This window comes from Furipterus horrens, unplaced genomic scaffold (assembly GCF_987537825.1).
Source record: "Furipterus horrens unplaced genomic scaffold, mFurHor1.1.pri manual_scaffold_3, whole genome shotgun sequence".
Classification (NCBI taxonomy): Eukaryota; Metazoa; Chordata; class Mammalia; order Chiroptera; family Furipteridae; genus Furipterus; species Furipterus horrens.
Window position 1 is genome coordinate 192,749,797 of NW_028327173.1, and position 15,787 is coordinate 192,765,583.

Here is a 15,787-nt window from a genome sequence, read left to right on the forward strand (position 1 = left end):
TGTGGCCTGGAATATACATGTGGTTGAAGATTCAAAGGCAAATGAGACAAAATGCCAAAAGACTGCACAGCAACAAAGAACATATCTCATAACCTACCTTCCTAGGACCACCTGCCTACCTTCAGCCTTTACAAAGAAATAATTTCTATCTTGTTTGAACAATTTAATTTTTTTCTAAGAGGAAGATGTTTTTCTTTTATTAAATTTATAATTTTTCAATTATAGTTGATTTACAATATATTACTTTCATGTATACAACATAGTAATTAGACATTTATGTACCTTATGAAGTGATCACCCCAATAAGTCTAGTAATCATCTGAAACCATACAGTTATCACAATATTATTGACTATATATTTTCTTTGCTGTACTTTACATCTGTATCACTATTGTTATAACTGGAAATTTGTACTTCTTTTTTTTTGTTCCCTCTCAGACCCCTCCCCCACATCGGAAATTTGTACTTCTTAATACCTTTCACCTTGTTCGCCCATCCACTCAACACCCCTCCCATCCGATGACCATCAGTTAGTTCTCTGTATCTAAGAGTTTGTTTCTGTTTCAATAATTTTATTTGTATGTCTCTTATAGCAACAAAAACAAAAACAAAACTCAAAAACAATATGGAGACGTCTGCTTTCAGGTTGGCGTTAAAAGGCTGAGGCAAGCCATTGCCTTCACAGAACAAGATGAAATTATATAGATTACTCAAAGCAAGAAACTGTTTTAATGACACTGAAGAGTTGTTTTCAATGCAAAGCAAAGAGCACAAGATGAATTAAAATTCCAGAGGGTGAAGAGCCTTTCTTTGGTAAGCTGAAATTACTAGCCATTTTCTTTCCTGGTGGTATTTGCAGTTTGAGCATGGATTGATAATAACTGGGCTTGCTATAGGCAGAAGAACTCTACCAATTTGAATAAAAGCCAGTGGGGCTTTGGTAGCTGTACAGGTTGGTATGACAGACTGAATTCTAGATGAGCCCCAGGCACATGGCCACTTTTCTGCATAGGACATTTACCAAGTGCTGGAGAAAGTGGAGGGCTGGACTAGAAAGGTTACTTGAAATTGACCAGTCTCACAAGCATAGAAGATAAAGTCTTACATTCTACAGGGAAGGCCCCCAACACACACACAGCGGATCCCACCCTTAATACACTGTGCTCACCAGAGTAGATGAATCTACCCAAAGCTTCAAGCCAGCCCCACCCAGCTCTATCTTTGATTAGATGGCAGCTTAGCCCCTCACTGTATCTGCTGCCTAAGAGAGCAAAATGAGAAAAACAACATTGACTTTAGTCTCTGTAGGTCTTTTACACATAATGTCCAGCAATCAAAAACTTCTGCTTTCCCAGTAGGCAGGGAGGGAATATGGATCTGACTGAAAAAGAGAGAAGGCACAGTACACAGCAGTCTACATATTCAACCTCTAATTTCAGTATTGCTAGCCTAGGGAAATCTCTCACAACTTGATCTTCCCTCGTTCCCTTTAATTTCCCATGTCCAGAAGTGGAGAAACATCAACTTTTTAATGTTTCTAAAACTGCAAAAATAATTTTCAGACATCAAAATCTCTCCTAGGAATCCAGGGCCCCATTGTACCAAGGAGCTCAAAATCATAACAACAACAACAACAACAACAAAAATCATCCTAATCATCTTTCTTTTCATTCATTCAAAAAGTATTTCATTTCTATCTATGTCAAGAACTGTTCTCTGTACTTGATGATACAAATAAAAGATAATCCTTGTCTTCAAGAAGCCTGTACTTTTTTTTTTTAAGAGAAAAAGGATTCAAGACCAACACTTTTTTAAATTGAGGTACAATTGACATACAACACTATATTAGTTTCAGGAGTACAACACAATTTGATATTTGCATACATTGCAAAATGATCACCACAAAAGTCCAAATAACATCTGTCACCATAGTTACAAAATTTTTTTCTTGTGACAAGAACTTTAAAGATCCATTCTCCTAGCTACTTTCAATATACAAACATGATTTTTGAGATAAAAGAGAATAAGTTATTTTAAAGAATACTGTCTAAAGGGATTTATGTTTAAAGGAAAAATGGACACAAAGTGAGAAGCCTATCTTTCACAAGTGATTCTCAAACTGTCTCACTCTTCCTCTTCGCACAACTAACGGGGACGAAACCAAGGAAAGAAGATTAAGCAATCTGCCCAGTCACAAGAAAGTTAAATTCAAAGTTGAGATAAGAATCTAAGTCTTCACATAGTCTTGATTTATTGCTGTTTTTTAGTCATATTCCTGAGATTCTCTATGAATCAAATTTTCCTTTAATTATTTCAGAGATATTACAACTTAATCTGATTGTTTTAAAATCATCAGTGGCTTAATATTAGAATTTCACTTTAACTCACCCTTTATGCTTACTTTTGCTACCCATATAATTAGCAATTTTCGCTACTTATATTATTAGCCTATGTTTAAATGGAGATAAATGGCGTTACATTAGTTTCCTCTGCTAAGAAAATGTCTGCTTTTAGGGAACTAGAACCAACTGAGATGTACTGGAAATACCTTGCCTCCTTTTCCTACACACAAGCCAAGCTTATATAGGAGGCAGTAAGGACATTACCCTGTAGCTCATAAGGCAGAGGTGTCCAACAGGTAGTTCTGTTACAGTTTAATCAGTGATCCCAGGCCAGGTTTCTCAGCCCAGCTTCTTGGCATTTCAAATCAAGGTAAGAAAGGGAGGCACAGCAGGAAGTCAGTGCTGACAGGTTTCCTTTCCTTTGAAGCACCGACTAGGGTCTCACAGCTTAAGTCCCTTGTAAGACTATGGCAAGGGTGCTGCGGAAGTCGCTGCTGGCCATGCTGCTCCTTAGAAGAGCTAATGGAAAGGTGACTAAACATACTGGAGTGTGTCTGTGCCATTTCCAGACTATTAGGAATGTCACAGGCCACTCCCTCCTTTTCCTCATGAGCTGTCACCATTACTAGGAAGAATATTTGGTAAGCCCCTATTGTGTTTAAACACCTGTAAACCCAAAACACTAAAAATTATGCTCTGGGTTCCTTTACTAACATGTACCACAACCCATTTCTCTTATATGTTTGTAACATATTTTCATTAGCCAGCAAGTATATATGAAATACCATACTGTAATTAATACAGAAAATAGAGATAAAAATAAATGCAATACCTAGATTTATCAAAATTTACTGATTAGCTTATATGCTTTAAATATTTCTTCCATTAAGTAAAACATTAAAGTTACCATTCGTTCTTTCATACATTCCTTTACTCCATTAATATCTATTGAGCCCCTATTACAAGCTAGGTATGATCTGAGCACTAGAATACAATAACGTACACTCCACTGAGAGGAAGACAATAAATAAGCAGAAAGATATAGTTTAATGTCAGGCAATTTTAAGTGCTATAATTAGAAAAATAAGAAGAAAGCATTTTAATTAATTATTTTTAAAAATTTACTGATGAGAGAGAGACAGATCCGTTGTTCCACTTATTTATGCATTCATTGGTTGTTTCTTGTATGTGCCCTGACCAGGGATCAAACCCACAACCTTAATGTATGGGTACGGTGCTCTAACTAACTGAGCTACCCCACCTTGAAAGGCATTTTAGACAGGGACAACCTGACTGAAGGACGGAATGGACAGGCAGAGACCTACACAAGAGTGGGGAAGAGACTGAAGGGAAAAACATTTCCAGGCCGAGGTAACTGCAAGGGCAAAAGCCCTGAGGCAGGCATGCCTGATATGTTCAGAGAAGAGCAGAAAAGCCAGACTCACTGGCAGGCTATGAAGTCAGGGAGGTATGGGAAAGCCAGATCATACAGATAGGAGTCTCATAAGCCGACAGACACTTTGTATTTTGTTATCAATGAGAGGAAACCTTCAGGAGAGTGTCATGATAGGACATGTTTAAGAAGTTCCCCAATCCTTGGATGACATGGCTCAGTTGGTTGGATGTCGTCCTGCAAACTAAAAGTTCGCTGGTTCAATTTCTGGTCAGGGCACGTATCTGGGTTGCGGGCTCTGTGCTCTGTCCCATTAGGGCACTTGGAGAAAGCAGAAGGCAATCAATCGATATTTCTTTCTCTCTAACACTCTTCTCTCCCCCTTCCTCCCACCCTTCCCCTCTAAAAATAAATAAACAAACAAACAAACAAACAAATAAATAAATAAAATTAGAAAGAAAAGTTTGCCCTGGGGACCATGGCCAGGTAGCTCAATTGGTTAAGAGCATCATCCTGATACAGCAAAGCTACAGATTTGATCCCTGCTCAGGGGAGATACAAGAAGCAACCAATGAATGCATAAATAAGTGGAACAAATCAAACTCTCTCTAAATAAAATCAATAAGTAAAAATTTTTTTTAAAAGTTTGCCCTAGGGAAGTGCTATTTCTCTTCTTCCCTAGAGGTATAAAAGCTACCCTCAATTTGGTGTTTATCATTCCCATGAATTAAAAAAAATGCCTTTACAATATAAATATATAGCTATGAACAATATAGTATTATCCTGCATGTTTTTAATCCTTAAAGACATATCATTTTGTAACTTAATAATATGTATCTGAGATTTACCTAAGTTCATAATATAGATCGACTGACCTTTTCACTGATATGTATTATTTCTTTTCTTTTTAAGATTTTATTTATTTTTAGAGAGAGGGGGAGGGAGGTAGGAAGAGAGGGAGAGAAACACCAATGTGTGGTTGCCTCTTGCGCATCCTCAACCAGGGACTTGGCCCACAACCCAGGCCTGTGCCCTGACTGGGAGTCAAACCTGTGACCCTTTGGTCTGCAGGCCAGCACTCAGTCCACTGAGCCACACCAGCATTGTTGTTTTTGCTATTCTCCTACTAACGGACAATTAGTTATTTCTAATTTTTTAAATTATATGTTTACAGTAAACATTCTTAAATATGTCTCCTCTGCCCATGAGCAGAATTTCTTGGGAAAACCATGTGTTATGAGCTGAACTGACCTCCAAAATTCGTATGCTGAAGTCCTAACCCCAATACCTCAAAATACGACTATATTTGAAGATAGGGCCTTTAAAGAGATAATTAAATTAAAATGAGATCATTAGCATCAGCCCTGATCCAATGACCGGTGTCCTTATAAGAAGAAATATGGACAGAGAGAAGACCATGTAAAGATACAGGGAGAAGAGGGTGTTCTACAAGTCAAGGAGAGAGGCATCAAAAGAAACCAACCTTGCCCAAACCTTATCTCAGACTGTCTCCATTATTAAGACAAAACACATTTCTGTAGTTTAAACCACCCAGTCTGTGGTACTTTGTTATGGCAGCCCTAGTAAACTAACAGTGTTCAAACTGTGTGTTATAGCCAATCTGTGGTTCATAATATCAATTTACTGTGTTTGTGATCAGGTTATTTTAAACTTTCAGTTAAAAACTTTCATTAAGCAGTCAAATCTCTTGCTCCCTTCCTCTCAGAAGGGTATGTGTGGTTACTTTTAGGACCTACCTGGATAATCCAGGATAATCTCATTACCAGAACCTTAACTGATACATATCTACAAAATCCCTTTGGCTACATAAGGTAACATTCACAGGTTCTAGGAATCAGGATGTGGTCATCTTGGGAAAGGGGCATTACTCAGTAGATCACAATTTTTTTTTAATCTTTATTGAATTTATTGGGGTGACGTTGGTTAATAAAATTATACAGGTTTCAAGTGTACAATGCTATAATACATCATATGTATATCGTATTGTGTGTTCACCACTCAAGTGATCGAAACTTTTGTTTCAGTTATGTATGTACGTAGATATAAAATATATAAAGTACATAAAATATATATACATTATGTGTGCATTGGGTTGTGATATAAAAATGTTATTTCTTGTTGTGGGCCGAAATAAAAAGGTTGAAAACCTCTGCTCTCATATATACCTAGGTAATAGGACAATCATTATAAATATGCATATTTCAACTTCTCTAGAAACTGCCAAATTGTTCTCCAAAGCGATTGCATCAATTTACACTAAAAGCGTCCACATACAAGTTCCCCATTGCTAAAACATTGTGAACATTTAATATTGTCATAGCTTTCAAACTGTAAAAAATGAAAATAGTATCTTATTGTTGTAAGTTGCAATAACTCAAGAACTAGTGAGAATGAGCATTCATATATTTATTCTCCAGTCAAGTTTCTTTTTCTGTGAATTTCCAGTTCCTATCTTTTGCCCATTTTCCTACTGGATTACATGCGTATTTCACTGTATGCATAAATGACCAGAAAGCAGACTGATTTACCACAAATGATATTAAAATAACTGACCCCTAATACAGGCATTTTCCCAATCCTTTAGGGCCCTACAATACACATGTATTATTTCTACAGTGAGAAGCAAAAATTATTTTAAAACAAAAGGAAAAAAATACCCACTTAACATTCATATAATGGGTCTCGATAAAGGCAACAAACTTAAGCTAAATTTTCTGAGACTAAATGGGTCAAGAGCAAATGGCTTACTTGCTTAATCAGTCACAAATACAAATTACATTACAGAAACCTTCTTAGAAGCTATTCACAAGGCAAATGACTTTTGAGGCCACAGACCATGTATTTAATCAAGGAAGGCACACCCCCTCAGAATGCAAACACAGTCTCTATCCATCTCTCTCAATTGCCTACTCTGCCAATAAACACTGCTTTTTCTTTTTTTCAAAAACTGAACGTAATTGAATCTCAATTACCTTGCTCAAAGCACTATGAAGCTCCTAAGGCACCTAGGACAAACTTAAAAAGCAGACACATCTGCCTTCCCTGAATATCCAAATTCTAAAGTACTATCTTAAGAATACAATGATTTACATATTAAATGCCAGTCTCATTTCCCAAGAATTTTTATTAGAGAATTCCTGAGTACCTCAAACAACTCTGGAATCTTTTGAGATCCAACTAGGAAAGAACTGGAATATTCTTCCTGTTGGAACAAAAGCATTTGAAACAAAAATCCAGTCCAACAAGTTGTGAACAGTTACAATTTTGCAAAGCCTTCAGGTCTTTTGTGTCTCATTAGGCCCTGCGAAACCTGAACAAGTTTACTGGACATTCTAGCTACTCCTCCTGTTCCTGTCTCGTAACTTTTTTTCAGAGTTACTGTTTCTGCTCAGTGGAAACTAAAGCTAGTAGCTACTTAGTAAACCACCCTTCATTAGTTATTCATTTGGAACCTCCTAAGTACTGTACAAGTAGCAGGACCAGCACTGCGTTCATCCTATTTCTCCTGGGGTACAATATAATTTGTACCCCAATTCCTCTTTAAGACATAATTTTATTTATTCTGGTGGCTACAAGGCTGTCATCCTTCTAATATCTCATTAAAAGTACTACTAAAGGTGCCCTGACTAGCATGGCTCAGTTGTTTGAACACTGTCCTGCAAAACAAAAGGTTAGTGCTGCAATTCTCAGTCAGGGCACATGCCTGGGTGGCAGTCGGTCCCAGCTGGGGTGTGTGTGAGAGGTGATCTGATCAATGTTTCTCTCACATCGGTGTTCCTCTCCCTTTCTTTCTCCCTGCCTTCCCATCTCTCTAAAAATAAATAAATACATAAATAAACAAGCAAATAAAATCTTTCTTTTTTAAAGTAGTACTAAAGAGAAGAAAGTTAGGTCCAAAACTGTTTCAAAGGCAGATACTTTTTTCCTTCTATACTTATTAACTAATAAGGAAGATAAAATGTGTATCCATATCTCACCAGTTTCATAAAGAAATTAAAGATCTTAAAAAGAAAAAGTGCTGTTAATAAGGAGCTTAAGAAAAAAAAACAACCCAAACTCTTGGAAATTAAGATCACCAAATACTGCAACATGCTGATGAGAAAATTTCCAGCAAATCCTCCAGAGGTCTTTAAATACAGGATGGACTCATCTATCAAGATTAGTTTTAATAAAGTCCTACAAGGAGATAAAGGGACTGAATTATATAACCCCCTAATGGTTCCTTCCAATTTTCATTCTGCAAAAACTTCCAATTCTATTTAAAAGTTTCCCTAAAGCTAATTGGCATCCTTTACCTCTAATAAAGGCTGCCCCCCTTCTCGTTCCTCTGAATGACAGGGAGAAAAAATTACTGCTCTATTGCTACTCTTCCTTATGGAAACTTTGTCTACTGTCATCATAAAAAAACAGTAATGCCCTGGCCAGTGTGACTCAGTTGCAGCATCATCCCATAAACCAAAAGGCCGCAAGTTCGATCCCAGGTTGGGGCACATGCCTAGGTTACAGTTTTGGTCACCAAACGGTAGGCAACTGATATGTTTTTCTCACATCGATGTTTCTCTCTCCCTTCCTCCTTCTCTGAAATTACACACACACACAGCAATATCTACACCCATGAGGATAGTTACTGTAAATAAAAAAACCCTAAGACCTAACACCCGACACTCTTGTGATGTTTCTCCTTTATTCACACTATTACCACTCATAGCACTTCTGACACTAGATTGGGGAGGAGGGGTGTGTGTGTGTTTCCACACCAGCCAGCAATACTTCAACAACAGCTCAGTGCCCTACAGTTAACTCAATTCCAATGCTATTTACCTGGAGATAATCATCACATCCCATAGGTTAAGGGCTCAGTCTCACAAGACTATCTATCCCCCCCAACCCCCCAACTTCAGATGCCAACTGCAAGTCTAGATTCTCACCTGTGCTTCTCATGATCAGTTTAAACCGGAGGTTCCCATGACTCACTCTTCTAGTTTGATTAATTTGCTAGAGAAGCTCACAGAACACAGGAAAACTGTTTACCGGTTTACTATAAAAATGATATGATTAAAGATACAAGTGAACATCTAGTTTGAAGAGATGCATGGGGCAAGGTGTGGAAGGCATGTGCCACTCTCGCAGCACCTCCATGTGTTCAGCAACCTCATACCTTTGGGGTTTTTATTAAGGAGACTTAACTCCATTTCCAGCCCTCCTCCCCTCTCTGGAAAATGGGAGGTAGAGCTGGGAATCCCAAGCTTCTAATCATGGCTTGGTCTTTCTGGTGACCAGCCCCAGTCCAGGACCCCACCAAGAGTCACCTCCAGAACAAAAGACACTATGATCACCCAGAACACTCCAAGAGATTTAGGTACTCTGTGGTCAGGAATCAGGGTCAAAGACCAAATATTAGAACAAAACACGCTCCTAATACTCTTATCACTTAGGAAATCACACAGATTTTAAGAGTTCTGTCCCAGGAACCACAGATATATACTCCTATTACCTCACAGCTACTACCAAAAATAACCCCAGAAAATAACAAGTCTTGGTGAAGCCATGGAGAAACAGTAACCCTTGTATCCTGCTGATGGGAATGTAAAATTGTACAGCCATTGTAGAAAATATTGTGGCATTTCCTCAAAAAATTAAATTATCATATGACCCAACAATTCTACTTCTGGGAATTGAAAGCAGATCTCAGAAAAGATCTATTTGTACACCCATGTTCATAGCAGTATTGTTCACAATAGCTAAAACATGGGAGCAATCCAAGTGACCATTAACAGATAAATGGCTAAGCAAAATGTGCTACATATGCATCTACAATGGAGTATTATTCAGCCTTAAAAAGGAAGAGAATTCTGATACATGCTACTCCATGGATGAACGAGAACATTATGATAAATGAAATAAGCCAGTCATAAAAAGACAAATACTGTATTACTCCACTTATATGAGGTACTTATAACAGTCAAATCAGTAGACTTGAAAGGTGGCTGCCAGGTGGGGATGGTGGGGATGGGGAGTTACTGTTTAATGGGGACAGTTTCAGTTTCACATATGAAAAGAGTTATGGGGATTGACGGTAGTGGTGGCTGCATGACAATATGAATGTATTCAATACCACTATACACGTAAAACCAGCTAGGGTGGTAAATACAATGTTATGTGCATTTTACCACAACAATAAAAAAAGGAAAACAGAAAACCAAACCAAACAGTAAAGTCTGATTGTTTCACATGCCCATTCTACCACAAGATTTAATCACACTCTAAACCCCAATCCAACAAACTGGCAAGCACATACACACAGTGCTCGCCTTAAAGGAGTTCCCTTTAATGATTTTTCAACTTCACGATGACACGAAACTGATATGCATTCAGTAGAAACCATACTTGAAATTTTGAATTTTGACTTTTCCCCAAGCTAGCAACATGTGGTTAAGATCCCCTTGAGATGCTGGGCAGTGGCAGCAAACAAGAGCTCCCAGTCAGGCACCTGACCACCAGGGCAAACAGCTGGAGCTCTACAGTGTCCTACTAAATGCGCATTCAACCCCTGGTGGGTTTACCAGGAAGTAACCCCATCCTAAGCTGAGGAACATCTGTCCATTCATCCCTACAAACAGACACATATGTTCTGCAGAGTGTAAAGAAATCTTAGAAGTTTCTAACTTCTCTCCTGTTCATAAAAGACAAATGGTGAAATACGCGAGGAAATGAAATTATATTGAAATATTTTGGTTTAAAAAACCATGTTATAATCTAAATTTATATTTTAGTAAAAGCAGAACCCACACCTGTGCACTTAACGTCTTATGTGTATTTTTATGGCAAGCATATGCCCCAGAAACTGCAGAACAACAAATCAGGGTTGGAGCACCAGCACATCACTTTAAAACAAAGACAAGTTTTAAAAACTTAAAAAAAAAAGTTCTCACCCAAGGACATTTTTTTTTAAGAGCAGAAAGGAGACAGAGTCAGAGACACAGACATCAATCAGTTGCCTTCCACACACACCCCAACCCAGACTCAAACCTGAACCCTAGGCATGTGCCGCTGACCAGGAATCGAACCCGCACCCTTTGGCACACAGGATGACACTCCAACCAACTGAACCACCCGGCCAGGGCAAAACAAAAACAACTTAAAAAAATATTTTTAAGATACTTTTGCTGTCATAAGCTACCAAAAATCTCTTTTATTTAAAAGGAAAGAAAAAAAGCCTCACAGACAATATTCCTCACATTAGTGTCCAAAGCTACCTACCTAAATTCTTTGTTTTACAAAGACTCATGGAAGACTTTCTAGAAGCAGCCCTAAACACTCTTTAGGACATTCCATTAGACCATTTTTCCAAAAGCCATCATAATGCCTTGAGTGAAATTCTCCCCTAAAACATATTAGGGAAAGCCAGCAGATGTTTGAGTCACACAGATTTTTAAGTTTCATTTTAGCAACTTGGTATTTCTTCATCATATTAGTTGGCAACCTCTCGAGAAACATTATGTTTATTAATGCTCAACTGTTAGGAATTAAGGGAGGGAGGAATCTGATTTACTACTAAATCAGAACACAACTCCTTTGTGTTCAGTGAAAAGAGCACTTAAATACAAAGCAAATCAGAAGCGGGGACACCTTTCTCTGGATTTCTGCTCCCCTTTCCAGCAGCCCACTCATTCACCTGCAAAGCATTTTCTGACTCCTCCCCCTTAGGCTCCCCTGTGACATTCTGTACCGCAATTTTGCCTGATTAGCCATTTCCAAGGCGTGGAAAACAATTCCTTCCGCTGCCTATAATGACCCCATTCTTATCATTTCCCCTCTCTCACAATCATTTCTTAAAAAATGGAAACGAATCTATTGAATTTGTGTATTATATTGCTTTAGGCCTCACAACTTCTGTGGAGGTCAAGTCTCTTGTAAGTATCCCCCCCCCAACTCTTACAGTCTTACTCTCTCAACATGACCTGGAGAAAGGCTTTATTTTCAGTTTCACATCAAATAGTAACAGGCCTATCTGTAGTATCTACTGACTGGGGGACGAGACTGCTGGATATTTATATTCAAGCAAAATTAAATCACAGCAGTCACAAGCCTAGGACAGGGAACACACTACTTTTGGGTGTAAAAAACGGTTTTCCTTCCTATCTGAACAAGACTTAAAAGTATTCGAGTCAATTGCAAACAGCACAACACTGTCTTCAGCCACACTGATCTTGCATCCTTTCAACCCGATGTCTTTAAAAACATGGAAGGTTCATAATTACTGTCCCGAATTGAGAACGTCTCAAACTCTTTCAGGACTGCCTGGACCTGGTTGGTGATTCAGCCTTGGTTAATTAGTAGAGTCATCACAAGTCACCACCAGGTTAGACAACCCCCCTTAGGTAACAGAACTGTTGCTCAAAGAGTCAAGGGGCAGCTCACGCACCTGGAGCCCGGGATGGGGTTCCCCCACGGGCTAAGAGCACAGTGCGTCTGAGGCACCGACCGGGCTCACCTGCAGACCTGTGGTCCAACGTCCTGCTGGCAGAAGGGGCAGGGCGTGTGGTAGGAAGTGTCTGACTACGTTTCCGCACGCTACCTCCTCCTAACTTTCTGTGCCTCCTGCGGACCCCAGGATGGTTTTCCTTGAAGGGCTTCAGGGCTCGAAAACGAAGCGACCGTCTCGAGGGCCTGAGGAAGGGGCCTCAGGAGAATCAAGAGCCCCTGAGTCCGAGAAGTCACCCCCGCCTCCACCGAAGGGCGGCCCGCATTTCTAGCCAGAGCGCGTAGAGGAAAGTAGCTGTGCTTTGTGCACACCCCAGCCTCGGGGGTCAGGAGAGAGACCTCAGGCGCGGTGAGATGGGGGAGCCCCTTTGCCGTCCTTGAGGCTCCGGCTCTCGGCAGGCCCGGTCAGCGCCCGGGCACCGCTGCTGGCACACCTGAGTCGAGCCGGACGACCGTCTTCGGACAGTCATCGCGACCTCCCCCTGCCCGGGCGCCTCCCCCGCCGGCTCTGCCTGGGCGCCAGCTCACGGGGTCCGGCCCACGGCCCCAGCCGCCCAGTCCCACCGTACCTGGCCGGCTGCGGCGGCAGAGGCGGCGGCGCTGCTCCTCACGTACCCGTTCCGCACTTCCCCGTTCACCACGCAGCCGTTCGCCTGCGGCAGGCGACGGCGGCAGCAGCAGCCTCCGGGCTCCGGCCGCATGGTCCAGGCAGCACCAGGCGCAAGACAGACTCCGTAGGCGGCGGCTCCGGCAGCAGCGGCGGCTCCAAGTGCCGCTCCGCACCCCACCCACCTCCCCGAAACCGGAAATGGCTGCACGCTGTCGCCAATTCCCGGGCGTCACATGGGGGCGGGGCCTACTCCGGCAGAGGACCGGCCTCCCACGGGAAGACCGGACGGGGGCGGGTAGGAGGGTAGTGAGTTTAAGGACCATTGACCAATCTGGAGGAGGAGGAGGCGGGCCTCCTGCTGCTGCCTGGCCAGTCACGGGCGAGAGTAACGCGTCTAGTCGGTGTCCAGGGGGCTTATGCAGGGACCCGTGGATCTCGCAAACGATTGGAGGCCCAAGCCCGGTCGTGGGAAAGGCTTGGATGCCTAATGGTCCACACTGAGGAGGGGGGGTCCGGAAAAAGTAACCAATTAGAGTGTGAGGGAAAAAAAGGGGGCGGAGCCCGTCTCTAAAGCGGGTTCCTTGGTTCTCCTAGACAAGTGGCGCCCCCTCTCCCTTGCCTCGGTGTAGGTTCTCGGTTTTAATCCCAGGCCAAAACAGGACTCCTTGATTTACTTAAGTAAGTCCTCTATGGGCGTTCATGGACTAGTCTCTCTGACATTGTCTCACCATTATTCTGTATACGTTAATATATTTCTCTTTTTTTCCCCTCCTGCCAACATCTTTTTTCATATTTTAAAATATTATTTTTCAGTTACAGTTTACATTTGATATCATTTTGTATTCGTTTCAGGTGTACAGCATAGTGGTTAGACAACCATATATTTTACAACACACTAACACAGTTTCTTAAGTAATAACTCAGATGTCTCTGCCCTTCACCCTGTCCCTATCAGTGTTTTCTGTTCAATTTCCTTTAAAGAGCACTTCCTTGAAAGTCAGGAAACCTGGTCCCCTTCCAACTCCGCAGATAACCAGAAGCTGAACCTTGAATATTTAACAACTTTGGGAGTCACATTCTTTAAAATGGAGTTAATACTTCCTGCTTCATAGACTCATTGCAAGAATTATTTTAATAAAGCATTGTGCACCTATCATAATACCTGGCCCACACTAGAAGCATAATAAATGCTGTATTATTTTCTCACCCCTTTAATTCTATCTTCCCACAGGGGTAGAAAGAAAGGAAATGGATATACATTATAGCAAGAGACTTTTGCTTACCCATCAAGAATTTAGTGTCATAGTTAAGAGTATGGACTGAAGTCAGGCCAGGTTTGAATCCTGGCTGCACCACTTATTAGCAGAGTGACCTCTACATGTCTTCATCTGTTGAGAGTGGCTAATAGATGTCTCGAGGATTTAATGAGTTAATACATGTGTATTTTGTACACAACCTGGCAATTGGTAAACATTATTAAGTGTCGGTTACTATTAATTGCTGAGTGTGCCTGTGAGAGCCCCTGCGTTCTTCCCCCTCACCAGTAACTTTAGAAAGGGGATCTGACAAGTTAGCAATTTTGGGTGATTTGGGAACTGGACAATCTAACAGCAGGTGGGTGGAGCACATATCCTCTTTGAGCCAACAAATAACATGATCCCAAAGAACCTAAGTTTGCGATAGATGTAGGAAGCTAAAAAAAGAAGCATATGGTTTGTGCCTCACGTTCTAGTGAGAGACAAGATGTGTACATAGCAAACAATAATAAAAGTCAGTGATGAGTCTAGACTTCCTACATAAGAAGCATTCAGGGCATAAATCTGGTTGGCGACATGGCTAAGTGATTTTAATTAAAATTTAGGTATTGGGCTGAATGAATTTGGAGAAGACTTGAGAGGAAGATGTGGGACGTGCTTAATCTTGAAGGGTGATCAGGATTTAGAAAGCTGGAAATGAGAAGGAAGGGGAGGATGCTCCTGGGAGAGGGAACCTTCAGAAGCTCAGGTGTAGAGGCTGTAAAGAGCAAAGCCTTAAATTGGAGACTAAGTACAGGAGCCTGACGGGATTAGAGGAATCTTGTTAGCCAATCCCTCCCTCCGGAGGACAGGATACCAGGTCCTTGTCTGGTTCTGCCACTTACTCACGATGTGTGGTCTTGAGGAGTCATGCAACATCAGCCTTGTTTCTTCACCCACCTTATGAAGTTAATACTTTTTTTGTGAGCATCAGTGCTACACTACACAAATGATCTGATGACCTTGCATGCCATTGCTAAATCACAAAGGGGATGCCTCAGAAGGCAGTAGGAAACACCTCAGCCTCCATGTAAGCAGAAAAACAACCCCTTCCAGATGCACAAGCAGCCTGATCATCACTGTACAGAGTTCATATGCAAAGTTCTGTGCTAGGAACCAAGGTTACAACTCTTCTCTTCTTCCAAAATTGTTTAAACCACCTCAACTGTGAAACCTTCCTTGAACTCCAAACTCCCCACAAAATTAGCCACTTTTTTCTCTGTGAACTATATGCACACCTGTATATGTCACATTGTTTTGGGATTTTCTTTTGAAAGGGAGGTTACAGAGTGGTGAGAAACCACAGCTCTGTAGTTGGACAGAATTGGAGACCCAGCTCCAGCACGTAGAAGCCTGTGACTTTGGCAAAGCTGACTAACCTCTCTGTGATTCAGTTCCTTCATCTATAAAATAAGACATACCTAATAGAGTTATGAAAATTAAGTGAGAAAAGCATTTAGTGCCCGGGCCCATCACATAATACTCAGTAAGTGTTGGATATTATTAGTTGAATAAATGAATTATTTGTTAAATGAAGGAATCACTGAATGAATACATTTATACCCCAGCTAGACAGAGAGCAGGCTCCTTGAATTCAGGGAATTGTCAAATTCATTTTTGGGTTTGCAGCATATAGCACAGT

General features: G+C 40.9%; 1 protein-coding gene across 1 annotated transcript in view; it reads right to left on the bottom strand.

The window, feature by feature from the left end:
* Positions 1-13,043, bottom strand: part of SPTLC2 (serine palmitoyltransferase long chain base subunit 2) — a 99,474-nt gene extending 86,431 nt beyond the window's left edge. Inside the window, exon 1 of the mRNA XM_090271239.1 lies at positions 12,810-13,043. Within this exon, the coding sequence (XP_090127365.1) occupies positions 12,810-12,941 (132 nt within the window). The 5' untranslated portion in view covers positions 12,942-13,043. The remainder of the gene's footprint in view (positions 1-12,809) is intronic.
* Positions 13,044-15,787: the final 2,744 nt, after the last annotated feature.